Source organism: Diadema setosum, chromosome 7 (genome assembly GCF_964275005.1).
Source record: "Diadema setosum chromosome 7, eeDiaSeto1, whole genome shotgun sequence".
NCBI classification, from domain to species: domain Eukaryota; kingdom Metazoa; phylum Echinodermata; class Echinoidea; order Diadematoida; family Diadematidae; genus Diadema; species Diadema setosum.
In genome coordinates, this window is record NC_092691.1 from 41,375,002 (window position 1) to 41,402,965 (window position 27,964).

Below are 27,964 nucleotides of genomic sequence, written 5' to 3' on the forward strand. Positions count from 1 at the left end.
ACTCATTGTTTGGGTCACTTTGATATCTATTAATAACAAAAGCTGACTGCATGGATAATCCATAGTGCTGAATTTATACAAAAGCTGATAACACATCCTAACATGTTGTAGCACAAAATGTAATCAAGTGTAATATAGGGTGAAACTGGAAGTACATAGCTTCAACATAGAGAGCAATGCATTAGTTGTTTACTTTTTCCTTTATCCCATTCTTAAAAGAAACTAATACCTCTATGCAACTTTTTACATTACCCACAATCATTATGCACTACTGCACTGACGCCTTTTGCATTTAGGCGACATCTAGAGGGAAATGGCCTTATGTATGTAAACAGTACACAAATTCAGTCCCAGTCAAACCATGGAGACATATAAAAATACCCTGACAAATGAAGAGTTGAATTTCTCCGTATGGCCAAGTCCACTTCACTGCAGAAGGAAAGAGGTTTTGGCATAAGCTGCAGTCACAATGGCAACAGACTGCAAAGTTTAAGATCACAATCTTTAAGATCTCAAAGTTTTGCCAGTGTGACCACAAGTTTCCCAAAATGTTCTCATGAAACTTCTCCCAAAATTTCCCACTTAAACTAGGGATATTTCCCGAACCCCGGACAATTTTCTCGATCTTTGGGCAGTGTGAACGCTAGCAACTGAGACTCCGCAAAATTTGTCATGTGACCAGTCCACCATCTGTTAGCGAGCAGTGCCTCAGAAGCACACTCTCATTGGAATGTGAGGGTGTGCATTGTTACATCAAAATCATTAACTGTCAGATGGTGTGCTCTATCTTTTTTCTTGCACACACGCACCAGTGGCCAAAACTTCGAGAATTAACATTTTGAGAAATTTGGCTGCCAGTGTTTACGGACAAGCAAACTTCGCGAAGACTTCACGATCTTTTGTCAGTGTGACTGCTGCTATTGTGTCACAGAGTCTGAACTTTGATTCCTGCACCACACTGACACACATTACTTACAAATCTCTGTTGCTATTTCAGGCAAGGACCCACTAAGCTTGGAAATACCATTCGGTAGCTATGAGTTCAAATCTGTTGGAGCTACTCCCCAGTGATTACCGATAGTGGTCTCTCATTATGACACACTGAACATCACAGAGGGTGTCTACTGAGTACTTTTTTTTTTTTTTTTCTGATAAGCTAGTTTGCCCATGTTTTCTAAAATTTTGTGTCCACACTTCACAGTGCAATCAGAACTGAGATCCTCTGAGCAAATGAAGATCTTTATTTTTATTTTTTTATTTTTTTATTTTTTTAAAATCAAAATAAAGATTTTTCATTGTAGTGTGAGTCAGAGTCAGTCAATGACACTATGACACAATGACATCCTTTTAACTCTCCATGAACCTCCAATCTAACCATATTGGGTAAACACAGGCAAAGGAAATGAGCATTGATAAACAGAGATAAAATGAGTGTAGGAACTTAAATGGGGAAAGCCCCAATTAGGCAAATTAGCCTTACATTGATGCTATGGGCATATATTGCTCAAAAACAGGTTCGAGCACAGAATTTTGAAGAGGAATGCAGGGCGTCTGATATCGAGTTTTAGAGTCAAAATTCATTAAGTATCTGCCAATCAATGTCTAAACAAGCAGCAAACAAAACTTACAATCACTGGGACCATTCACACTCATTCTGATTTACATGTTCCCAAACTGTAAAAAGTTTTTTCTCTAATTTCAGCAATGTAAACAAAAACATGTGCATACTTTCCTCATTAGTTTTCATGCATTTGTTTGTTTGTTTTTTTAATTTATATTATACATGTATGAGTTATGTAGCCTGATGTCATGCACTGTTTATTCACTTGACATCTGACTCTTCTTTAAACTCATGTGAGCCATTAATCATGTCATGCATACATGTTCCAAAGGGGCTTATAAAAATGCACGACAAAGTTACAGGTGGGCAAACTGAATTTATTGAGCAAGCACAGTATCATATGCTTAAAGTGTCATAAAACTTCCAGGTGACACAGTCTATTGATCATGTGTGAACACAGGAATCAAGTTTCACAAGGTTTATTCTTGCAGAATTTGTAAGTATGAATGGTAGAAATAAACAGGTTGAAGCAATCTATGATACCAGGCCATGTTCATGTCCTAAAGCACTCAGAGTTTGCCCATAGCAATACTTTGTACCATACCGGTCATGACTTGAAAGATCAATGATGTACTGTACATGTCACCCTCTCTTAGTAATATGGTCTTCTAGGATTGTTCTGCAAGTAAAAAGACAGATGACAGAATTTGAGAGTTAGTAAAACTGTACTGATACAGATCATGCAATATGCATGATGGCACTATATAATACGTTACTATTATTTTGCAACTTCAAAAAGAAAAATGCATGTTAATAGCAATTGTTACTGCCCTTATATTGGCATTGAAGATTTGATGACCTATAGATAACATTAATATTACACAGAATCACTGATCCCACCTACTTCAATAGAAGTAAAAAATAAGAATGATAACAGAACAAGAAAAATGAGACCTCTCAAACTGCAAAATAATACAAACAAAAGTGACAATACATTTGACACAAAAGTGACAATACATTTGACACAAATGTTTCTTGTTTTAAATGGTTCCACTGCTTGTGCTAGGTGGAAATAAGACATGCTGACTTCTTATTAGATAACTGCATGAAATCAATACAACATATAAATGGCTCGATATCTATACATTAACTAGAACGCCTTTGCACTCATTCCTTCTATGGTGTCTTGCATCTGAAACATAACATTTCCTGTCAGAGTGGTACCCAAGAGTTCTTGCTCATACCAGCATAAGACAGATGTGTGGCTTAAATGTTCCGTATCATTTGCCACTAACAAAGGTGTCAATAAAACCTGAGACCTGAAATAATTAGGTCTTATGACTGTCAGTCACCCAAAAATTGATCTGCCATTATAAAACAAACTCCCTGCATATTGTACAAGCCCCAATTAATAACCCTGATTAATAATACTTATGAACCTCTTCTTAACCATCTTGTAAAGATTTCAAGAAATAATATCTTGGCACCAGGGTTATTCAACTAGGAAAGACAAAGAAAAAAAGAATATAATGGAGCAACTATGTAATTCCTCTTTATGCCAATAAAACAATCTCTGCATGAAGAATTAACTCATTGAGGATGGGCTGATTTTGCTACAATATGCATTTTCCATAGACACCTGCCCGAGTACACTCGGAACTCGTCCTCAATGGGTTAACCACAAAGAAATGATATCACTTTCACTCTTTCGGGAAAAAAAGTACCGGTACATTGGTTGATGTGGTGAACACACAGGAAAGAACAGAAATGCGTAGCCCGAAAAGAGGGATTTTTTTTTTCTTTTTTTTTTTTTTTGGTTGTTGTATTTGCTTTCTCTTCTTTCTCTGTCTATCTCTTTTTGTATCTCATCCTCTCTTCTCTCTTTCTCTCTCAGCCTTAACCCTATTCTAACTGGGCTATTTGAGACCAAGTTTTTACTGGGGGGGGGTCAATTTGACCCCCCCTTCAGATCTCGGCCGCCGATCGCGCGATCGCCGCAAAATTTTGCCTGAAGATAGAGCCGGATGTCAACTACAAGATTACATGGTCATACAATAGAAAAATGTTGATTTCATATTTTTTAATAAATTAATTATGCAAATTAACGCATGAAATCATATATTCACCTATAACTCCATCAAAAAGACTGAAGGATTATTAAATTTTTGTGTCAGAGTTCCTCAAGACACATCAAACAATTTTCTTGTAAAAAATTAGCGCAATCAAAATCATTTTCTTTTGTTTTTTATTGTTTTGTTAATTTCTTATGTATTTCATTGTTTTTTCGATCTTTTGTTTTCTATTGTTTTTTTGCCAAAATTTGTTGGAGGCACTTTTTCAAGCTTATCTACATTAGAATTGATTTATTTCAATGGTTAAAAGTTGAAATAATCTAATTTATATCAATTAAACAAAAAAACACAGTTTGCATTGGATTTGCACACGAAATCATGAATTCGAGCGGTTTTCGGGTTGACATGCATATGCAAAACATTGCATAACTTCAGAACGGTGTACCCGGACGTCGCAAATTTGGTCTCAAAATATGCGGAAGACTTCAATGAAAAAATTCATGAAACGACGCGGCAAAATCTTTGCGCGTTGCGGAATCGTGGCGCGAAACGTCGAGGGGGGGGTCAATTTGACCCCCCCCCCCCAGTTAGAATAGGGTTAAATGTGATCTTATGATACATAATGACAAACACAGACCTCAAAATCTTTCTGACTGAAAATAGGGATGATTTGGCTCAAAAGAAGGAAAGAAAGGAGTGTGTAGTAAAATCATCAAGAAGAAAACAAAATAGAAGACTCCTATTGAAACAAGAGCTGGGACTGGTGAAAATTCAGATTCTTTCCTCCACATTCAGAATGGGTGGGAGGTCTGCAGACATGTCTTTTATGTATGGTGGATGGATTAGGCAGACATATAAACACACCTGATGCCTAGTAAAGAGATTGCAAATATGATATACTGGCATTTAAAACCAAACACTACAAATAAACAAATCAACACTGACAGCATCAACAAATTAATACAGGGATGCCAGTTGGAACAACAGAGAGGGCCTGAAGTACATCTACATGAAGCTACTTTGTACACGAAAGGGCTTAAACATTGATACTACCAGGGCCTGAATTCAGGCTTTTACCTGGAAACTGGCATTCCTGCTAATAACATGTAAAAAAAAAAAAAAGGGTAAATGCTCACCAGTGGATTTGGCCTGAAGCGGTAGGCAAGCATCATTCTCTTCCGGAAGGCGGTGTATTCATCTACTGCATCATCCTTGGTCAGCTTCTCTGGACGGTCAATTCCAAAGCCAACTCCGTCTACCACTCGATCCCCTCTGGGGGGAATAATTTTTTAAAAAGAGAGTATTTAACGAAAGATTCATATACAGCTGGCAATAGCCTTGGGTTCTACTAAATGCTCATTAAAACAAATTTACTTTTTACCGAAGCTGCTCATATTCACAAACATTCCCCCAAAATGTGACATTTCAAGCTGTGGTAGGAAACAGCTCGCAGCTCACAGCTGTCCGATAAATTTATATGGTCAGAGGATGAATACATCAAACCATTCAACATTTTGCCCCAGATCAAAACTTGACCTTCTAATGCCAAATCAGGCTCTGCGGGTGGTTATGAGGAAATGAAAACGTTGTGACTAATCAGCCATTTTTTTTTCTTTGCAGCTCACTTGTACATGACGGCTGCTATTCTTCCATGGCAAGGCAACAGAACTACCAGTAAAACAACACGAGTACCAGCACGTTTTACGACATGTCTTGAGCAATTCAATACAGAGTATGACATGCCCTGAATCTACCTTATACTGCTTGTTGTAGCCATAAACTATTTATTAATAAATTAATTTGTGCAGTCTCTTGGAAAGTGTTTCTTATATCACAGACATAAATAACATACTAATAGACAAGTCAATGGTATGCCCTTGTCTGTATACAGTTTGTGTGGAATAAGGGGGAAATGAAACCCAAATAATACTACTGTACATATGGATTGAGTGAATGTAGCAATATGGGTAGAACACAGCAGTGAAGTTTGAGGAAAATGAGGCAATCCATTGAAAGTAGCTTGTGATGAATTTTGTGATGAAGCTTGTGATGAATTTTGTGATGAATTTTGTGATGAATTTTTGTGATGAAGTTTTGGTGCTGCCATTGCTGGATGGGAAAACTACTACAGTTTGTGACATCACTTCAAGACATTAATAAAAAGAAAATACTTTAAAAATTCCACAAATTGAATCATTGATGAAAAGTACACATTCCCACAACTTGTTACTGACACTTTTGGTATGTTAAGAGTAGTATTATTCCCACCTGCTATCTGAAAGAGAGAAGTCAAAAGCTCTTTTTCCTTATGCTAAAAACTTTTCTATCACACTTTATTATATAATAGTGTGATTAGACATGTTTTAGAGAATTCTAAAAAAAACTTCTGAAAGGATGATGCTTCCACTTTGAAAGTAGAATTAGTTATGAAAAGATTGCACCTGTACAGTGTGCAAAATTTCAGCGTAATCCGATAATCTCTTCCACGTGTTTAATATAGAGTTTGACATCCTGTTTTGTTTTGTTGTTTGTCCTTTTCATTGAATACACCACAACTTGGTGAAACTAAGCACTTGAATAGAACAGAGCCTCCTCTTTTCTCAGGAAACACTTTTACAGAGTGTGTACTTGTCTTGTTTGATTCTATCTGCACAGACATTATGAGGAAAAGGAGAGTGGACAAACAGTAAGCACCAACTTTGAATAGTACAACCTGAGTAGCATGGACTGTCTATCAGTCACTCAAAAGTGCAATCAACTTGAGCATTTACTGGCTGGGGCACACATCAATGTGGGCTCTGTTAGTATCAAGTTTGCACATCATGTGATATGATCTTCCTGTGTTAGCTTCGTAAAACTAACTTCCCTGGTACTGTATGGCTGGAGTATGCGATTCCTCTGCCCACTGAACATACATCTGGGGCAAATTATTTGTATAGGGCCCCATTTTTCTCTCTTTTCTTTCATTCTTTAAAATAACAACATACCTGCATTTTTATTATAAAGCTTTGGCTTAACCCTATTCTAACTGAGTTATTTGAGACCAAGTTTTTACTGGGGGGGGGGGGGGGGGGGGTCAATTTGATCGCCGCAAAATTTTGCCTAAACATAGAGCCGGATGTCAACTAAAAGATTACATGGTCATACAAAAGAAAAATTTTGATTTTCTATGTTTAGTAAATTAATTATGCAAATTTATGCAGGAAACAATATTTTCACCTATAACTCCATTAAAACGACTGAATGATTGCTAAATTTTTGTGTAAGAGTTCAAGACACATTGAACAATTTTCTTGTAAAAAATTAGCACAATCAAAATCAGTTTCTTTTGTTTATTGTTTTGATAATTTCTTATGTATTTCATTTTTTTGACCTTTTGTTTTCTATTGTTTTTTGGCCAAAATTTGTTGCAGGCACTTTTTCAAGCTTATCTACATTAAAATTGATTAATTTCAATGGTTAAAAGTGAAAATAATCTAATTTATATCAATTTAACCAAAAAACATAATTTGCATTGGATTTGCACACGATATCATGAATTTGAGCCATTTTCAGGTTGACATGCATACGCAAAATATTATGTAACTTCCGAACGGTGTACCCGGACATCGCAAATTAGGTTTCAAAATATGCGGGAGACTTCAAAGAAAAAAGTCATGAAACGACGCGGCAAAATCTTTGCGCGTTGCGGAATCGCGGCGCAAAATGTCGAGGGGGGTCAAATTGACCCCCCCCCCCAGTTAGAATAGGGTTAAATTGCACTTGTTTTTATCTTGGTGATATAGACAACAAGAAAAAGGTGATTTTTACTTGAATGATGTATTCAATCCCTGCACAGTTCCTTAAGAAACAGAATTAACTTCTTACTTCCTTTTTGCAGAAAGAAGAGTTACACATATTCCAGCTGACCTCACAGTATTAGACAAAAGTGCAGCTGTGATTAATACCTTTCAATGAGCCTCCATCACCTTTTTAGCTGGGTGAGCAAAAAGGAGTTGAATGCACCAAACTTCCTGATTGCTGTAAAATTCATGGTAAATCTAAGGGATTGATGTATTGTTATTGTTTATGCAAGGGGTTGTTCGGTTTAACATTGATGTTGAACAAGATTGATGTGGGCAACCTTGTAGGTGTTGGTGTTATTATCAAAGACCATTACCTTCTCACAGGTGCTGTGATCCCTTGCTTCTCACTGCCAAGGCCCTCTCCCTCACTCCAGCCCAACTTCTGCAGCATCTGGTAACCTGGCAACAAGCATATACACTCATCTCATTAAGTAGATTTTCAACCTTCACACTTCACAGACTTGACTGTGCGTTGAATCCTTGGGTATTACACACCTTATGAAAATCTAATGGAATAACCTTACGAAACAAAACCATGAGTGGCAAGGTCCCCTTTAGACATCAAGTAACATCAATTTTCATTTCCTTGAAGATAAATCTCCATTTATGATGAAATGTCCATTGAAACAACGGTTGCAGCGAATTATTTCACTTTTTCATCAATAGGCAAATTTTTTACACTAAAATCTTACAAAAACATAGATGTAAAAAAAAAAAAAAAAAGTTTCATAAAGATATTTTGCATAGAAGTATGTAAAAGTTGTGGAGCAAATTGCAATGTGATACTAGGAAAATCATTCCCTGGGTTGCTTGCTATTATTTCATTAAGTCAGGAAGAAGCCAGAAAAGCTGCAAAGGGCAGAATCTTGTCAAACCTGTAAATCAAAAGCAAAACATATCACGAGGAACACTGTTTACTTTGTCTCACATTGACATATTGTTTATCATGTATACAACAATCATGCACTTCTACAGTGGACGGAACATAGAAAATGCATCTGCTCAGTCACGCATATGAAAGCAATTAATTGAGAAAAAAAGCTATTATTTTTAGAAAGACAGAAAGAAATATGTCAAACTACACGTATGCATGATTTTCATTAAAGACTTTCAAGAGATGGAATTGAATTTCTAACTGTTGCCCTTTATAATGAAAAGGAAAGAGAATTGTAAACAGGAAACAGGACTTCGGAAAGTGTGGACAAGCAGATCTTGGTACAAGATGGTACACTCTATGGCACAGAGCCTATCAGCCAAGTCAGCTCAAATTGGTTTTCATTATACATATTTCAAGAGTCAATTCTCTAAATCCTTCTTCACTGAATTACTGCACTGTCTAAGCAGGACTCAACAACTTTTTTCTCTGATGGCCTGTTTGTAAACGGCCACTAAAACCTATAAATTTGAAATTTTGCTGTCCTGAAATAATAGAAATTTATGATGTAAAAATCATCTTAAATTTTAGCTGCCAAATCAGGCCACAAAAAGATAGCCTTTTTTGGAAAGTTGGTGGCTCGGCATTAAAATCTAGGGACCCTGAACCACCAGGCCATCACTAATGTTGCCCAAATAAGAAGTCCATGTCTATGCAGGACTTACTACGTAAGGATGTTGCTCCATGTAGCCGCAGCATTCATACAACGAGGATTTTTATTCATTAAGTGTCTTTGCACTAAATAAGAAACAAATGCAACAGGTCTGGTTACTGCGTTGCCTTATGCATATTACATACATAGAAGCTTCAAACCCCGACAGCCTAAAACCTTAAGATGTAGGTGTGAGGATAGCTGGTCAAGTGGGGGGGGGGGGGGATTTCCCTGTCACTGCCATATAACAATGACACCAAGCAACATCCTTGAAGGTAGACTCATTAGAGTATACATTACTGCCTGCTATTTAGGGCATGCTTAGAAGAAAATGGAAACATGATGCAGCTACTTCACATTCAGCCACCCGGATCCTGTTTTGACTGCTATGGCAAACTGTTTTTTTTTTTTTTTCCCAGCATCAAACTGACATTGATACTTTACTAAACAAGCTTCCATTGTATCTTAAGCACATCAAGACAAAAAGGGGTATTTTCCCAATTTCAAAGAAAGTAAATCTCACTTCCAGGGACAGAAGTGAATAAATAGATTTTACCACAAGGGGGCACAAGATAACCTTTTTGTCCTAACTTGTGGTAGGCTAACGTGTTGAACGTAAGTTTATTTCTATCACTGTGACACCTATTACGGCATTCATAAGCAGCAGCACCACTGTCTATAACACCAACACTGGCTGACATCAATGTATCAATGTATTTGGTAATAAATTTTGTGCATTACTTTGGCTAATTCACATCATTCTTTTTTCCCATAGAATGTATTTGGTTCAAAATTTGGACTGTCCCTTTGGCTAATTCTATCAATAATTTTCACAAATGTGACCCTGTCCCAGCTTTCTACAAGTTTTGTCAGAGAACTTATACAAATCACTGCACTCAAAAAACACCAACTCTACATCAACTTTCATTTCTACAATAAGATAGTGGGTTTAAATTGATGATCTCCACATAAACAGGAAATGTCTACACTATTGAGACCCTACACTATTTCTAATATTCATGGTTTAAAGGTCTCCTATACTATAAAAGTATACTTGTCTTTTTAATATTGACACGACTTGGTTGGCATCACATCAAATTTTTTCATACTCGAATCTTGATAATATCTTTGCAGTCAGATACAATCATCACTTTGATACGGTGAACACAGAAATTTTCTCAGTTCATCCATTTTCGCATACTTAGTATTTCGTGCTACTTCCGGCTAGCATGAATTCTAACCCCCCCCCCCAAAAAAAATAAATAAATAAATAAATAAATGAATAAATAGATAGATAGATAGATAGATAGATAGATAGATAGATAGATAGATAGATAGATAGATAGATAGATAGATAAATAAATAAATAAATAAATAAATAAATAAATAAATAAATAATAATAATCTTCACGATTTACTATACACATTTTGAAAGGGCTGACAATTTGCAGCACAAATTCAAGAACCTGCAAATGTGTTTGATAACCCTAGCATTTCCAAAATGTAGACTACATGCATTCATGGCATAAATTCATATTTTTTTTGAGCTATTTTGAACAGAAAAATGACTTTGTTTGAAAGATAGTTTCTTCTCTCGAAATTTGTTCTTTTTCCTGTATCAAAACTGCATACATTTTTGCATAATTTACCTTTTTCCAACGTAGTAGTGTGCTTCTTTTGCTATAAAACTTGCATGAAGACATATGTAGCCATCAAGGCTGAGCTCACTTTATTTTGACTTCGCTGACCCCATTCAAGTGCCCATATATTGCATAACAAAAGAGTTTGTAAGCCCATCAGCACACACTCTATCCATCCCTCATGTCCGATCGATATTTTGCATTGTTGGATGACACATGCAGATGATTGTGGAAAGGAGATACCTGTACCACTTGACTGCTTTCGCACACGCAGATTACCAACCTGTTTGATTTCTTACCCAAGTCTGTCTCGTCTACAATATTGCAGACATGCAAATGTCTTTTTCAAAGGAAAATGTAGAGCTCAGCTCCTGTCCAGCCTCTCTAAACACCAAATAACCATGCTATTTCTACTAATAATAATATACCCTCAACTTGTGCCAGCATCTACTAACATGGAATCTTACAGCATGAAAGCTGGAACAGGAAAAAAGAGGTGCATATATTAGAGAAACAAAGAATTATAAGAAAAGCACATAGTTACACACTTAAAAGAAGGTTCTGAAACAAGCTGTACAAAAGGTGGAAGAAATATATGCAAAGCAAAGCCCGAGGTGAACTGCAAAAAATAAGTGACTAGACAGGAATTCTTACCAATGTTATCTGCCTGGATCTTAAACTCCTTGTATTCAGAGTAGTCTGGAGTGCGCCCCTCCTGCAAGGCATGGAGGGTTTCCATGAACCTTTCCAGCTCCTCCGGGGGAAGGAAGTCACCAATGAAATGCTTCCCACGATTCATCTTGGTCAGCAGTTCTGCCTTTTCTGCAAAGATGAAGCAAGCACAAATATAAACATATCTAAACAAAATCTGGTAACATTTCAAAATCAAACTGCACGAGTAGTAATATTTCTGGCATCATGTCCATTCATCATGTATTAGACTATTGGGCACAGTTATATTTGAAAATGAAAAGAGATACCACCAAGCAACCACATTCTCTGTGAAAAAAAAAAAATGAGGTGACACAGGACAAAGGTTACTGGGAAAGGCTAAGAGTCTATTCGCATTAATTAAATTCTTCCATCAAGTTGTTTTTACATTGATGCAGGGCTATTTGTCCATCAGTTGCTAAGAGTCTTTGTATGCTTTTGGAGGCAGTTTAACCCTAACTAGGCCGGGCTATAATCTATTCAGGTAGATGATAGAGCCGGGGGGGGGGCCTCCCAGGCCCCCCTCCGGATCTCGGCCGTCGACTGCGCGATCGCGACGAAAATTGGCACACGCATTGCCTGTGATGTAATCTAAAGTACCATGAAGTTAATTTTTTCAAAAATTATCATTTACACTAAATTATGCTAATTTATGCATAATGATGCATGAAATCAGACAATTTGGTATAAATCACTAAATAAAGCTCAAAACAGGCACATTTTTTGTGTAAATATTCTTTTTAGTGTCCTTAGCAAATGTAAGAGAAAAAAATTGCGCAATCAGAAAAAATTTCCTAAGTATTTTATTGTTTTTTGAATTTCTTATGTATTTCTTTGTTTTTTCGACTTTATGTTTTTCCTTGTTTTTTCGATGAAATTTGTCCGTGACATTGTTCTGAACAAGAAAATGTGTTATTAATTGATTTTAATAAATAAAACCCCAAAATAATCATGCTTTTATGAAATTTGTCTGTAAACACTGTTTGCATTGAAATTGTACACAAATTCACGTTTTTGAGCAATTTTTGGTCTGACATGCACGTGCATATTTATGCGCAACTTCGGAACCGCGCACCCGGGCATCGCAAATTTGGTGTCAAAAGATGCGGGAGACTTGAAAGAACAAAGTCATGAAACGTCGCGGCGATAGCTTCTCACGATAGCGATACATCGCGCGAAACGTCGAGGGGGGGGGCCTCGGAGGCCCCCCCCCCCCCCCCCCCCCCCCCCCCCCCCCCCCCCCCCCCCCCGGCCTAGTTAGGGTTAAGTGTCTGAAGAGATGTATGTATAGGACAGAGTCTGCAACAAAAAGGAAAATTTAGACATCCTTCATTTCAGCCATCAATGAGAGACTACATGGGTGTGGTTCAAAACTTGTTTTCATCTCCACTGACAGATTACATCAAATGATATGAGACATCTTCATCAATATGTACTTGGTCTGTAAGCTGCCAGGGTATTCAAATTAGGGATCTCAAAATTGACAGTTTGTGGCTTTAATTCAAATGTACTGTAAAAGCTAATTATTTTCGCTTACAGATAATTTCATGAATGAGGAGGTCACAAACATTTTCGTGAGATGTTTTTGCGAATTTAACTTCGCAGCTATCGCATGTCAAGTGCACTAATACCTGTCCATTCATGATGTTTTGGCGTGCTGTTAAATTTGCAGCCCAACAGAGGTTCAAGAAATTCATGAAAATTAAACCTTTGCAAAAACAACAGCTCTTACAGTAATCTTTTCGACAACATGCTGTAAGTCTTAAGTCAGGCTAATGACACCCTATATGTCATCCTGACATTCAAAAAGAAGAGATATTTTCAAAAAAAGTGTGTTTGCTTGTTTGTTTTTTCCAAATTGATGTAGTCAATTAAACCAATCATAGAAAGTGATACCAAGCAATACTATTTTGTATTTCATTACCCATTTTCAGAACTGTTATAGAAGAAATAAAACAATAGAGGTAAAGAAATGGGCACATGCATCTGGATCTAAATGTTTATAATTCAGGGCCCTTCTGGGCATAAAAACAACGGTTGAGAGAGGGCACAGGGTGATCTAAAAATGGTCTTCTTGAAAGAGTTGGGTAGCAGGTAGAAAGCAAACTTCCAAATTTGCAAATATCAGAGTTGGCATTTAACCTGTTGAGGACAGGCTGATTTTGCTACAACATGCATTTCCCAATAGACACCTGTCTGAGTGTACTTGGGACTAGTTTTCATTGAGATAAGGAGTAACAATTTTACAGGGGCAGGATTCCTCCATATTTTGATTTTTACTTACTTCTGGTTTCTTCCATCTCTTGCGCCCTGGCCTTGTGCTCCCACGTCCCTCCTTCGACATCCTCGTCGCTGTCATACTCGTACTTCCTGTCTGGATCCTTCCCTTTCTTCCTCATCATCAACTCTGCCTCTCTCTTCTGTGTCTTCACCACCATTTCATACAGCATTTGCATCTGAAATTATCCAGAAAATTAGTGTGTCAGTACTCTGTGTTGCCATGCTATCATTTCCATTCGCATATCATAAAAATGTTTTAATCTAGCCATTCAACCCGTTTTAATTTTTACAGTTTTGGGGATTAAGGGTGTCGATACAATTTGTAAGTTTTCAAGCAAAAACATCCAGTATATTGAAAAGTACCTGTTTTTCTTATTTATATGAGAAAATGTGTGTAATGGAGCATTTAGAAATGAAAATATTAAAGCACTTTTTTTTTGTCAATTTCTGAAAGCAATGTCTATGGTCAGGACACAAAATATGAACATTGGTACCAGACTATTAACACAAGGCTTTTTGCGATGTTTGCATGCTCCAGCTTTGAGGCAAGTAAACTGGAAAAGATGCAGAAACAAATAATACATCCATTCATGCCAACATCACATGCAATAAGGTACTGTTGCCATATCTCTTAAGTAGATGACCAACAGACTACATAAGCCATACGGTGCGTAAAAAAAATAAGGTAATCCAACTTTCACACATTATTCTTCAAAAACACCAGAATTCAAAAAGTCATAGATGGCATGTAATGAAAGTGCAACCTTTTTTCTTTCCACTGATACCAAATTTATTTGTCAGGTCACTCTCGTTGATAAGAGAATTGTTCTTGAATGAGACAATGCAAAAATACACTTTTTCAAACTTCCAGATCGTGCATATGGACTCTCAACCCATGTTCATGCTGTCACCAGAGGGGGTCTTTCACTAAATTATATGCATGTCTGGAATATATGAGACATCTGTGGAATTTGGCCATTTTCATTTACCGTTTTGTTCTGGGTTTTTTTTTTTTTTTCAGTCAAATTAATTACTCATTAGATGCCTTACATACCAGATTGATTGTTATTGAAGTGACCAAAATGACCGCTCTGAAATGCAGATGTCATTTTGTCAACATGTCACATGTTTTCATGTTGTGAATGGGTGAATTAAAGCATATGGACATGTGCTTACATAAAAAAAAAAAATGCAAAAATCACAAAATGGTTCAGCTTACAACTGAGAAGAGAGTTTTTGTTGTTACTAAGGTTCATGAGACTGGGAGTCTGCAACAGACTTGTAAGGCTTTCAGGGAATGCTTTCCCAATCGAGAACCACCATCGTTTAAGAAAATCTGGGAAAATGTTAAGCACAAAGAGCATGGTACCAGCCTGAACAGCAACAAGGAGAATTCTCGGAGAAAGCGGACTGGAAGATCTGAACAGAACATTGAATCAATAAGGCAAGAGTTCCAGCAACATCCAAGGGGAACAAGTTCGAGGAGAAATGGATTGGGATTACCTTCGGCAACTTTCAATCGCATCGCAAGACTGGACTTGCATATGCACACTTGCAGGATACACATCAGACATCAACTGACTGAACGTGATTTCCCCAGAAGACTTGGTTTCTGCAGATGGTTAATACAATAGCCCGCACGGATGGAAATGCAAATTTCTGGCGGACTCTTACAATCGGTGATTTTTTCCTCTGGGGCTTCTTAATGAACTGGGTATATGTGACTCCTCCTTGTGATCTCCAGGAACTGTAAGGACACATTCGCGACGAAGTTACTGCCTTATGCAACAAACCGGATATGGTGAGGAAATCCGTTCAAGGCATGGTCCATCGCTGTGAGCTATGTGTTGGAAGGGAAGGTGGTCATGTTGAAGGCTATGGATCATAAAAGGTAAGAGGAAACCCTCAACACATACCTGCAGTCGTGCAAGAGGCCGGTTTATTTGACCACTTTCATTGACAGGCCTCATGATTTCAGTGAGACAATAAAAATTTTCCCTCATGATTGATAATGCTCAAACTTGGAAAAAGTGCAATTTGTCATTATTGACTTTAATTTAAGTGCTCAATCATGCATGACATTTTTCAACACAATTTGGTATCAATAGAAAGAGGTAGTATCTGTGACGAAGACATGATATGCAGAGCTCACCTCCTGTTGTTCCTTGAGCTGTTTCTGTTGGTCCTCACTCAACTCAGTAGTGCCAATCATACCCACAGGGTTAACAGGCTTCAGCAGAGAGGGCGGAGCCTGCTGCTTAGCGGGACCAGCCGCTGCCTCCGCATCCTCCGGGCTTTCCCCCCACCTACTCCGCCTCTTCCTTGCTCCACTAGCCATCAGTGATGAGGAGGAAGAAGAGGCTGCTGCTAGCTGCTGTGAGATTGATGCAGCAGCTGCAGCTGCCGCAGCAGCCGCGGACGATACCGTGGCAGACGTTTGTTGCGGTGGTGCTATGGACAGAAAATATGTTCACAATGCTTATATCTACAAGAGCAAACTAAAGGGAATAGTGACAAACTCTTATGAAAGATTGGTCACTCACACCACAGAAGTCTGTTTTAGAGGTGATGTGTTCTCCCTCTTCATATTTTCACATAAAAAGAGAATGTGAAGAGAGATGCAACTCGCAAGAACCAATTGCTTTGTTTGCTCACAAGAACACCTCATTAGTCCATTTCAAGACAAAGATACAGATATAAGTGCTGTATTTGAAGGAATCTCTTTCCATAAATTAGCATGCAAACACTTAGTAACTGTGATCAAAAACATTCATTCAAAGCTTTTCCTACAACCGGCTGTAGTCCAATATACAGTATACCCATAATTCCACTATGAGAACAACTGCGTACAAAATCAATCTGCAAATGGAAAAAAGTATACAGTCAACCGCTCGTAAGTCGACATAATCGGGACTGAGCAAAACACGTCGACTTACGCGCAAGTCAACATTTTGTCAACCTATAAATGAAAACTTATTTCCCCTGTACAGAGTAAGGTTTGGATCACAATGCGGATCGCTACCCAAATCTTACTCCTTTTGCCGCGAAAACATGCCTACTGACATCAGCAACAATAATGTTTTAGTTCATGCATAAATCTCGCGCGGGTTAGTAACGACAATGCACAATTCCCAAATCTCTAGAGAGATTTTGAGAGAGCGGGATCGGAAACCTAGGCCCGTTCCTAGACACTTAACGTTTTAAACTTGATTTGAAACATCAAGCGTAAATTCCCCAAATTGCATTAAACTTTGCGATTTAAATTCAAGTGCGTTGCTGCGAAGATATGCGTGTGATTTCGTATGATTCTGTTGAGATAATTTTTCAGTGCCAACTGAGTTGAAATATGTGTGATTTTCCTTCCCTAAGTCGCCATATTTGTTTTGCTTAAATTTCTATTGCCATAATCTGAAAATGAATTGTTCTCGCGCTCCGATTCGCAACATTACCGCCCTGTACAGCGCGGGCCCATCTGAAATAAAAAGAAGAAGAAAGTTTGTTCATCCGAAAACGACATCTTTTGGACTACTAACCTTCGTAAAAACAAACCTCTTTCCATTGTCGGACTAATTCAACTTTGGACTGAGATTTAAACCTTCGGCACAGCGAACTTTAATAATTTGTTTGTTATCATTTTTTCATTGACATTTCGTGAAGCAGCATGCGTTTCGGTAGTTTGAAACATCTAATGTTGCGATATGTTTCCCCTGCAAGTGCAGACTAAGTTCGGTCACGGCGAAAGTTCCGTTACGAAATAATAGATAATGCGAGTCTTTTCAACAATAACGCACTTTTCAACAATAACGCACATAAATTTTTATGCGTTCAAACGCAGTTTCTAGTTTCGGACAAAAACCACAAGTCTTTTCTGCAATGCTCTTGCGTTTTAAATACAGCGTTGCTTGTGATTTGATGGACTTGCATTTGATTTTTTAGAGTTGCGTTTAAACGCAATTGAGTTTTCTAGTTTCGTACGATTATCAAACGCAAGTCTTTTCAGCATTCCGTGTGATTTGATGGACTTGCATTTGATTTTCAGAGTTGCGTTTAATTTTTAATTTTGCTTACGAATTAAAAAATAATGCAAGTCTTTTCAACAATAACACACTTCCGTAGATGTTTAGAGATGCGTTTAAACGCACTTTCTTATAGTTTCGTACAAAAACCGCAAGTCTTCTCTGCAACGCTCTTGCGTTTAAATACAGCGTTACGTGTGATTTGATGGACTTGCATTTGATTTTTAGAGTTGCGTTTAAATGCAATTGAGTTAAAAAAAAGTTCTCTACAGTTTTCTAGTTTCGTATGATTATCAAACGCAAGTCTTTTCAGCGTTCCATGTGATTTGATGGACTTGCATTTGATTTTCAGAGTTGCGTTTAATTTTTGATTTTGCTTACGAAATAAAACAAGAGACCCAGGGGTCACGCGCTCACCTGAGTATCGCAAGTTCACCTTCCATGCATTCTTGCAGACTCTTACCTGAGAAAATTGAAAACTTATGGTGGGGGTAGCTTTGAGAGTGGGAGCATGGTGTCCATTTACATATTCCATCACACTGGTAGAAAATACCTACCAAGTACACTGTACTTTATAGAATGTTGGATTATGCAGCTTGGGGAAAAAAGACTTAAAGCCCTATCACTTTTGATTAGAACTAGAGAAAAATATTATTGAATATTCATTAATTTAGGAGGTTTGGACCCCCTGGGGCCCCCAAGGCAAGCATGGTGCCTATTCAAACACTTTGAAATCTCATCCCCATGGGAATGCTACTTGCCAAGTTTGGTGAAAATCTATCATGTTGTTTTCAGCAAGAAGATGAAAATTTAGGCCCGCATTTGGACCCCCCCCCCCCCATCCCATCCCGCTTCCTTGGGTCCCAAGGGGGGGGGGGGGTAGGGCACCCCTGATTTTCCCATGAACAAACTTGAAACAACAGTCATCAATATACTGACTCATTGTATCAACTTAGCTCAATCACTTCTGGTTTCAGAGAAAATCTGTAAAGATTCCTTACAGGAAGGGGGGGGGGGGGGATGGGACCCCTGGGCCCCCAGGTGGGGCATGGTGCCCATTTGATGGAATTGAGATTCTATCCCCCTAGGGATGCTACCTGCCAAGTTTGGTGAAAATTTGTGATAGGGTTTTCAAGAAAAAGATGAAAATTTACAATTTCGGTCCAAATTTAGGCCCCCTGGTGCCCCCCAGGTGGGGCATGGTGCCCATTTGATGGAATTGAGATTCTATCCCCCTAGGGATGCTACCTGCCAAGTTTGGTGAAAATTTGTGATAGGGTTTTCAAGAAAAAGATGAAAATTTACAATTTCGGTCCAAATTTAGGCCTCCTGGGGCCCCCCAGGTGGGACATGGTGCTCATTTGATGGGAATGAGATTCTTTCCCCCTAGGGATGCTACCTGCCAACTTTGGTGAAAATTCATAAAGGCATTTTTAGGAAAAAGATGAAAATGTACAATTTGGGCCCCATTAGGACCCCTCCCCACCCCCCTCCCCTGGGTACCAAGGGGGGCACCCCTGATTCCGCCATGAACAAACTTGAAACTACAGTCATCAATGTACTAATTCATAGTATTAACTTAGCTCTATCACTTCTGGTTCTAAGAAGAAGATTTTGTAAGATTCCTTAATTGGGGGGGGGGGGTGTTGGGCCCCTCTGGGGGCCCCCAGGTGGGGTATGGTGCCCACTTGAACAAATTGAGATCCTATCCCCCTAGGGATGCTACCTGCCAAGTTTGGTGAAAATCTGTCAGGGGTTCTCAAGAAGAAGATGAAAATGTAAAAGTTTACACATGACAGACGACGCATGACGGACGACGGACGAAGAGCAATCGCAATAGCTTACTTGAGCCTTCAGCTCAGGTGAGTTAAGCAAGTCTTTTCAACAATAACGCACTCCTGTAGATTTATAGCTATGCCTTTAAACGCAGTTTCTAGTTTCGTACGAAAACCGCAAGTCTTCTCTGCAACGCTCTTGCGTTTAAATACATCGTTGCTTGTGATTTGATGGACTTGCATTTGATTTTTAGGGTTGCGTTTAAACGCAATTAATTGAGTTTCAGGTTCGTACAATTATTTTCTAGTTTCATATGATTATCAAACGCAAGTCTTTTCAGCAACGCACTTGCATTTAAATGCAAAAGTTGCGTGTGATTTGATACACCTGCATTTGATTTTTTGAGTTGCATTATTGGTTGCATTTTAACAAATTTTCTAGAACGTGCCCAGGTTTCTTATACCGCTTAATTATTGACTAATTATTGACTATTATTGAATAATTGACATTAGAATATTCGGATTAACAAAAACACCTATTTCATGTTCGGATAATGAATACCTACTGGGACATATAGGTGTACAAACTTTATGCGTTTTGAGAATAACGAGAGGGAGAAAAGGGGTAAAGTGAACTCCCTTGGGTACTAGGCCTACATGTAATACTCCAGTGTAAATGAGTGTATGCCCTTTCTATTCTGGCATACAAGACAATGGACGAATGGCGCGAACGCTACCGCGCCGTAGACTAGCGAGTTACCGAGTAGAAATGCAGCGAATCGGAGCGGGAAAAACAATTCTTTTTCAGAGAATGGCGATAAGATTTTGAGCAAAAAATTATGTCGACTTAAACGAGGGAATTAACACGTATTTCAGCTCAGTTGGCACTGAAAAATCAGGTCGACTTACGCGAGATGTCAACTTATAACTGTCGACTAAGACGAGGAAATTTTCAAGGAATAACAAAGGCAAAAATCAGGACTTTTTTATCGTGTTGACTTAAGCAAGTTGTCGACTTATGCGATGTCGACTTAAGCGAGGTTTACTCTATATGAATTTACATTTAATCTTTCAACACATTTTGATAAAACTGTTATTTTCTGCAGAGATAAATAAATAAATAAATGAATGAATGAATGAATAAATAAATAGATAAATCAATAAATCAATCAATACATAAATAAATACAAATAATGTAAACTTACATGGATGAGGGTGGGGGAATGGGGGTTCTAAACTTTAATTGGGACTATAAAAGCAAAGAGAAAGTGTCTCACGTTGTGATGGCATTTGCTGAGCAGCTCTGGCTGCTAAACGGAAGACTGCTAGCTTGGTCTTGTAGTATCCATGGGCCGGGCTGCTCTTATCGTAGAGGAACCTGAAAACAGCATTGACCAATGCACAATCAGCACCACAGCAGATTGTTGGTGCAATTATCTGTGACCTTTTAATACCCTCAAATGTGTTTACATTACTAACTGGTGCAAGAATCAAAACAAATCCACCAGTGCCAAAAGCATGATACTTTTCCAGAAATCTTGTTACATTGCAAACAAATCAAGTTGAGATTGCATAATTTCTTTTCAAAAGGAACTATGCTCTTGTATTGCTTAGATGCAAAATACAAAATAAAAGGTATTATTCACAATTTGCAAATGAAACAAAAACCCAACTTTAGTGCTACAAGATAGTTCTAAAATGTGAGTTATGTAGGTATAGAAACAACCAGTGCAAAAAAGTTAATCACTATAATCAATGCTCAGTATTGTTAGATACACAAAATGTGAGCAATAGTTATAATAAAATTGTTTTTAGACTAAACCGTCTACAGTTATGGTTTAGTGAAAAAAGTAGTGATATCTCCTAATATTGTAAACTTTATTGCAAAATTGTACGGCAGGACATTCTGTGATACAATTGACCTACATATACGCATTAAATGTGTAAGTTGAACATTTTTTAAATCACTGCTCCCAGTGGAAAACAGTACCTTTAAAGGCAAAAATTTCTTATCACTGGTGTCCATGGATGCTCTCACCTGTACTTGGGTGTGTCCTTGTAAGTACTGATGAGCACTGCCTCCACTGCATCCCCTCCCTCAGCGACCTGCCTGGCAACACGGTCAACCAGCTGTTTGAGGTCAACGTCCTCTGGCGGAGAGACTTAATGATGCTTGTATGAGTATCTGATCCAGCTTGGGGTCGAGGAACATAGCCCCCGCCTCTTTATGACTCTTTAACTTAGGGACTTGAGATAAAGGGGCTTTAGCAAGGAAAGTGGTTGAACAGAATAGAAGGACATGTTGTCTTGAAATGACACAAGGACACAGATCAACTTTAATCATAATGAAGATGGGTTTCCATGAGATTTGAAAAAAAAAAAAATATATAAGAATGCCAGGCAACTTTATAGATATAGATTAGACTAAGATTAACTTAGTTTTGATAGACCCGATTCTTCTTTTTTTTTTTTCTGGAGGTACAATGTATTTGACTACAGTCAGGACAAGATGTAAAGAGCATATAAAGACATAAATTCTTTTGACAATATGCCCCCAAAATTACATTACTGATAATGAATTTTTAGCCTCAACTTCATAGATATTACATAAAGACTTTATCAGTGTTTATCACACACTTCTGATTGATATTTCATCACTTTCCACTGTGACTAAAAGCAGGTTAACCATTTTGAAACACAGACTCCAGAAATGTTTTAACTTTACAAATATGGCAGAAAAAAGTTCTCTTCGAGAAAAATTAAGATGAGGTTTCCAAAAAAAAAAAAAATCATTTTTCAATAATTTACAAGATAAGCATGTCTTGAATCTCCCTTATTAATCACAAGTAAAATATTGGGTTTGTATTGTTGTTTCTCTATTTGTTGGCTTCATGGGGGGAGGGGGTGATTTGCTTCATCAAATGAAACACAGACCTGTGTTAAGAATTAAAGTCAGATCTTAAAAAAAAAAAAAAAAAAAAAAAAAAAAACTACACTTCTTATGGACTGCTGTCACTCTAAATCATCTAAATTAAATACAGACAAGTCTTAAACATGAATGATTTAGAATAATGCAGCCTTGTAAAGCTGAGAGTGCAAGGGCTTTTTTTTTTCCCCACAGAGGACAAGCAACTTACCAACTCCACTCTGGTCCTTAGTCTCCTTCCCATGCTCCTCCTCCTCCTCCTCATCTGAACTGGAGTCTCCAAAGACGTTGGCAATTTGCCTCTCTCGCTGCTGCCGCATCTTGGCACGTACAGCTGATGTACTCGGCCGCAGTGGACGGTTCACAACAGCTTTTAGGGTTGGGGATTGAACCTTCGGGGCTGATGGCACTGTTCAGTACAGAGAAATTGATATTGTTAGTGGACCTCGACTGATCGAAAAATACTGTATAACTGTGAATTCTACACTGTATATTTCATTTAAAGGTACAGTTTATCATTGGGAGCCGTGATTAAAAAAATGTTTGAGATATCACATTTGATGCATATATATGTGTAGGTCAGTTGTGTCACAAAACATCCTACCATATAGACATTTTGTAATAATGCCTAAAATACAAGGAAATATCACTATTGTCCCACTAAACCATAACTGTAGACAGTTTAGTCTAGAAACATTCTTATCATCACTATTGTTCACATTTTGTATATTCACCAATACTTAACATTGATTACACTGATTTAGATTCTTAAAGTGGTTGTTTCTATCCCTAACTCACACTTAACAACTATTTTGAAGCTCTAAAGTGGGTTTTTGTTTCACCTGCAAATGTCAAATTATGCCTTCAAAGTAAATTTCAAATTTGAGATTCCTTAGGTGACTTTGCCAATGGTTAAATCTACAAGTGATAACCACATTGACAAAATGAGAAAAGATTACAATCCCCTTCAAGAGAAAAGATTACCATTTCCCCACCTTGATGACAATATGGATACACATTATCTACATTTGTCAACTGAGTAGTTTCCGCTCTCAAGTGTAAGCTTATACACGTAGGATACAGCCTTTTTCTGCAATTGCTCCCCTTAGATTGCACCTTTAACCCTAAAAGGGCCGGGGGAGGCCGAATCCGCCCCCCCCTTGACGTTTCGCGCTATAATTCTGTAACACGAGAAGGCCTCGTCGCGAGGCTTCTTGACTTTGTTTGTTCAAGTCTCGCACAACTTTTGAGACCAAATTTGCAACGTTCGCGCATACATTTGCGAAGCCACGCCCATTTTTTTAACGGAATGTCGCCCCAAAACGGGCACAATTTTGTGATTTTGTGTACATTTCCAATGGAAAACGGTGCTCTGTCATGAAAGTCATAAAAACCTGATTATTTTTACAATTAATCACTTTCATTGATTAATTTTGTGCTAATAATGGTAGAAAAGTGGTCAGTGACAATTTCCAATGAAAAAACAAAGAAAAAACAAAAGTTGAAAAACAAAGAAAAAACAAAAGTTGAAAAACAAAGAAATACATAAGAAATTCTGAAAAAAAATAAAATACATAAGAACTGAAATGAGTTTTGGAAGAAAAAATGTATCTGTATAATATGTTTGGAAGAAAAATGTATTTGTATAGTATGTTTGTCATGAAATTGCAGAAATAGATAAATATCAAATATAAAAAAATATACAAGGAATCAGTGTCACAGAAGTTATATTTGCGAGTTGTTAATTTTGCAGAATATTGGTTGACTAATTTATAAGTTCACAAAAATAGAAACACTGCAAATTATCACCTATACGAGGTAGTTTTGCGAGGCAATTACAGTTGTTATTTTGCAGGGTCAGGAGTTCAGCGGGCGACATTAGGGCATATCTCGAGCATCCAGGGTTTTAAATATACAGTGGATTCCTGTTATAACGAAATCCTTGGAACCGGCAGTTTTCTTTTGTTATATCGGAATTTTGTTATAACCGAACAAATAAACAATAGAAATACATAGAGTGGATGACATTGCAGCCCAAATTTTTACTTCGTTATAACCAGAATTTTGTTATAACCGTGTTCGTTATAACGGGAGTGCACTGTAAAACAGGGAGGTGGGAAGAGGAGTGGAATCTCTCTTCCCACCTCCCTGCTTTACATGTAAACATTCCGATCGACCACGAAGAGAAAACATTCAAGGACGTCGCTGCGTGTCGATTACACGCACCGCAGAAGAACGCCGATAAATCAACTCATACAAGGTCGACCACTTCTAGCAGCACTACGCGTCAAACAATAATAGTCCATTTGTGCTCAATAACTGCACAGTGACCATCAGTTATTACAACTCTCCAAATTGAAACAGAAGCAAAATAAAGTGTAAAAGTGTTCAGATGTTTGAAGTTCGCCTGTTACAACTACATAATATGTATCTTTGAAGTTGGAGTTGAATGATATACATTGATGAACAATTTTCAATTATTTGACATGTTGGCGATGATCTACAGGTAGTCAAATGTGGCTTGATCTATATCATAGTGTATAGCCTTATTCACATATTTTCCTAATTTACCTAGGGGATAGGTAATAATTATGATATTGACCGGCCTTGAGGGAGATACCAGATAAATATTGCCCACACTGAAAGAATATTTTCTGGTATTCTTTCAGTTTGGGCAATATTTTCTGGTATCTCCCTCGAGGCCAGTCAATATTATATAAATATACCACATACACAGTAGTATATACATGACACAATTTAATGAATACAACTGTCCATGACAGCTCACATTTCATTATATCACAGAGCAGTAGGCCTACTGTACCATTTTCTTGAGGTTCTGGTTTGGGTGCTCCTTGGAAGGCTGAAAATCCTTGGAATTGACCCGAGGACGGCATTGGTATCTCATCGAGTGGTGTGATGAACGGTGCCGGTGCCTGGCCGGCGGCTTCCGCAGGCAGCTGGGCTGCAGACTGTGTGGCAGACTGGGCCTGCTTCTGTTGCTGCTGCTGTTGCTGCAACTTGAGGAACTGCTCCATGAAGCTCCCATCATTGGAGAAGGTGTTGACAGACTTCTGGGCAGGGGGAGCTGCTGGGGGAGGTGGCTTCGGGGTTAAAGAAGGACGGCTAGCAGTTGCCTTTGGTTGGCTAATAGGGATTGTTAATCACACGGAAACAAAACGTGATGAGAAAATATTTATCACTAAAAGAAAGCCTAGTTGTCATGAATATCATTCATCCCTTTTTTTCTGAATCAAATAAACTAGTTTTCAAACAATTACTAGAAAAGTTCCTAAACTCACGGTCTAATGTAAGTTTCCGAATTTCACTAATTTCACAGAAGTGCATATCACTCAACTTCATATTTTAATATCAAAACTATATATTAAACAATTTTACATAACTTCCTTGTTTGTTTCTCAATTTACAAATGTATGAATTTGTTATGACATCTAACTTATTCGAGGCCTACATCTAACACATTTATAAGGTGCACATTCAGTACACAAACAACCATCTCCTTTTCATGATACATTTTCAAAAAATCAAACAGCCTGCATGGGTCATAATTCTACAAACAAAAGGCATAGACCTATAGTAGGCGGTACATATATAGACTCTATATATTCTGTGCAAGGACAAGACCCCCTTGTACTCACAATTTGGATGCTGCTGATGCTGCTGATGTTGCTGAGGTAGCAGGGGATGCAGTCTCAGCCGCTTTACTCGCTGCCATGGCAGCCGCCTCTTTCCTCTTCTTGGCCATCTTCCTCTCAATCTCCTGACGCTTCTCCTGAAGCATGCGCTCCTGGTCATTCAGACTCTTCATCTTATCCTGGAAGTTGGCCTTCCCAGACGACTTATCTCCGTAGTAGGAGAAGGCCATAGTTACCTTTAGATCCTGGCCTTCTTGTAAATATTGGTTTCTTCAGAGCTAAGATTCATCATGTCAAGGGATAAAAACAAGCAAATGAATGATTACTCATAATACAGTACTCTCCACTTAATTGGGTACTCTGCTCATTGACTTACGAAGTGAAATTTAAAAGGCAGTTCCTGATGCGTGCTATATTTACCGGATAATTGGTTCCAAAGGCATTTCAGTAAACAGGAAGGAATTTTCAAGATTAACTCAATCTTTTTCAATGTATGGTTTCCCACAGAAAGCCTTTAAAATTTGTGTAAATATAAATTATGAAGAAACTGTGCAGTGGCGAAAGTCAATAGACAGCTTAGGACTTTAGGTTGACGTATACTTTTAACATGTTAATGTGCAGTGTATGACCGAATCACCGTATTACTGGTAGGCCTCGGCCTACAAGTAACTACTAACAGTTAGACCACCCCTGAACTATCAAAGATGCATTTTTCTCAATGCATGTCATGTACCGGTACGAATCGTACCCTGCCACCAGCACTACACACACACTCGCGCGCACACTACCCAACACACTCCGGAGTCCCATGCACACAGTGACATGAATCACTGTCTATACATTTACATGCGCCTACCTAGAATATTAATGTTAGACCTCTATTTAACTCCATTGAGACTCAAACAAATTTCTTCTCATTGATTCAGACCGCGACCGTTGAGTGGGGGGGAAAAAAAAACTCACGGTCCCCATTAATATTAGCCCGACCAGACGCTGTACAGTGACTGGGCTGTGGGCCTGTATTAATCTATTTAGGTCCCCATGAAAGTGAATCACACTGACAATTCAACAAGTTCTACAATCTTTCCATCTCACGAGCGTTAGAATTTTAGATGCATCTTCCACTTGCAAGCACTCGATCAGTTCAGTAGAGAAACAGTCTTACGTATTAGTAAATTACGTATTATTTTGAGTCAAGATCTAAGGCAGCTGGATAAATCATGCCACAACTGCACAATAAGTTTACTAACGTTAACTGTTACAGTGCAACTGCAAAAGCACAAACATGGCATCCGAGTCATTCTGACCATAAGGCATAGATTCTATTCCACGTTACTCATTAATTACTGCGACCAGCCCCATACGGATATCGTGACGCTATGGCTATGCGTATGGGGCTGCTGGTCGCAGTTAACTCGTAACTAACGTTAGATCTTTGTGTTTCTCACTTCACTTGTCTAACGTGTTAGATGGATCTAGGGTCTAGTAAATTACATCTAACTTAGTATTTACCTTAGCATGTTTCAATAGAATGTCTAGTAGACACCGAACGGGTATGTTTATAGGGTTCCCGTTTATAGACGTTAGAAAATTTTAGAGTCATGTTTTTATCTTACTGTGAGCTGCGCTATAAAGACTGAGGTGAGAGAGCCAACGTTAGAGAGACCGAGTCTGTTTTATCTCCCAGACTTCCTCCTTCTCGACTCCTGCACCGTAACAACAGGACCGACTGGCTGGGTTCCTAGATGCTTGATTGTAATTTTTTATAGCAATGTTTACTTCTAAGTTTTTAATCTCACAACTCAGTAGGTTACCGTCTACACTAGTCACTACTTACCTCAACAGAATTCAGAAGCGGCACCGCCACGCAACGTCACGGCAGAACATCGTGTAAAT

The 27,964-nt window shown here is 38.2% G+C and overlaps 1 protein-coding gene across 1 annotated transcript; it reads right to left on the reverse strand.

Annotated features, from left to right (window-relative positions):
- Nucleotides 1-27,942, reverse strand: LOC140230815 (SURP and G-patch domain-containing protein 1-like). The gene is made up of 12 exons (XM_072310955.1): nt 27,906-27,942; nt 26,072-26,346; nt 25,237-25,559; nt 22,624-22,821; nt 21,525-21,648; nt 20,764-20,864; nt 15,848-16,146; nt 13,700-13,871; nt 11,359-11,526; nt 7,793-7,877; nt 4,770-4,905; nt 1-2,240 (listed from the first exon to the last, which is right to left on the reverse strand). The coding sequence occupies exons 2-12, from the start codon at nt 26,296-26,298 to the stop codon at nt 2,214-2,216; spliced, it is 1,860 nt and encodes a 619-aa protein (XP_072167056.1). The 5' UTR covers nt 26,299-26,346; nt 27,906-27,942; the 3' UTR covers nt 1-2,213.
- Nucleotides 27,943-27,964: the final 22 nt, after the last annotated feature.

Coding starts and splice junctions, on each gene's coding strand:
- LOC140230815 (XM_072310955.1), bottom strand. CDS start 26,298: ATGGCCTTCTCCTACTACGGAGATAAGTCGTCTGGGAAGGCCAACTTC. Junction 7,878..11,358: donor GATCCAGGCAGATAACATTG/GTAAGAATTCCT, acceptor GCTTGTTGCCAG/GTTACCAGATGCTGCAGAAG. Junction 2,241..4,769: donor GCTTCAGGCCAAATCCACTG/GTGAGCATTTAC, acceptor TTTTACTTGCAG/AACAATCCTAGAAGACCATA.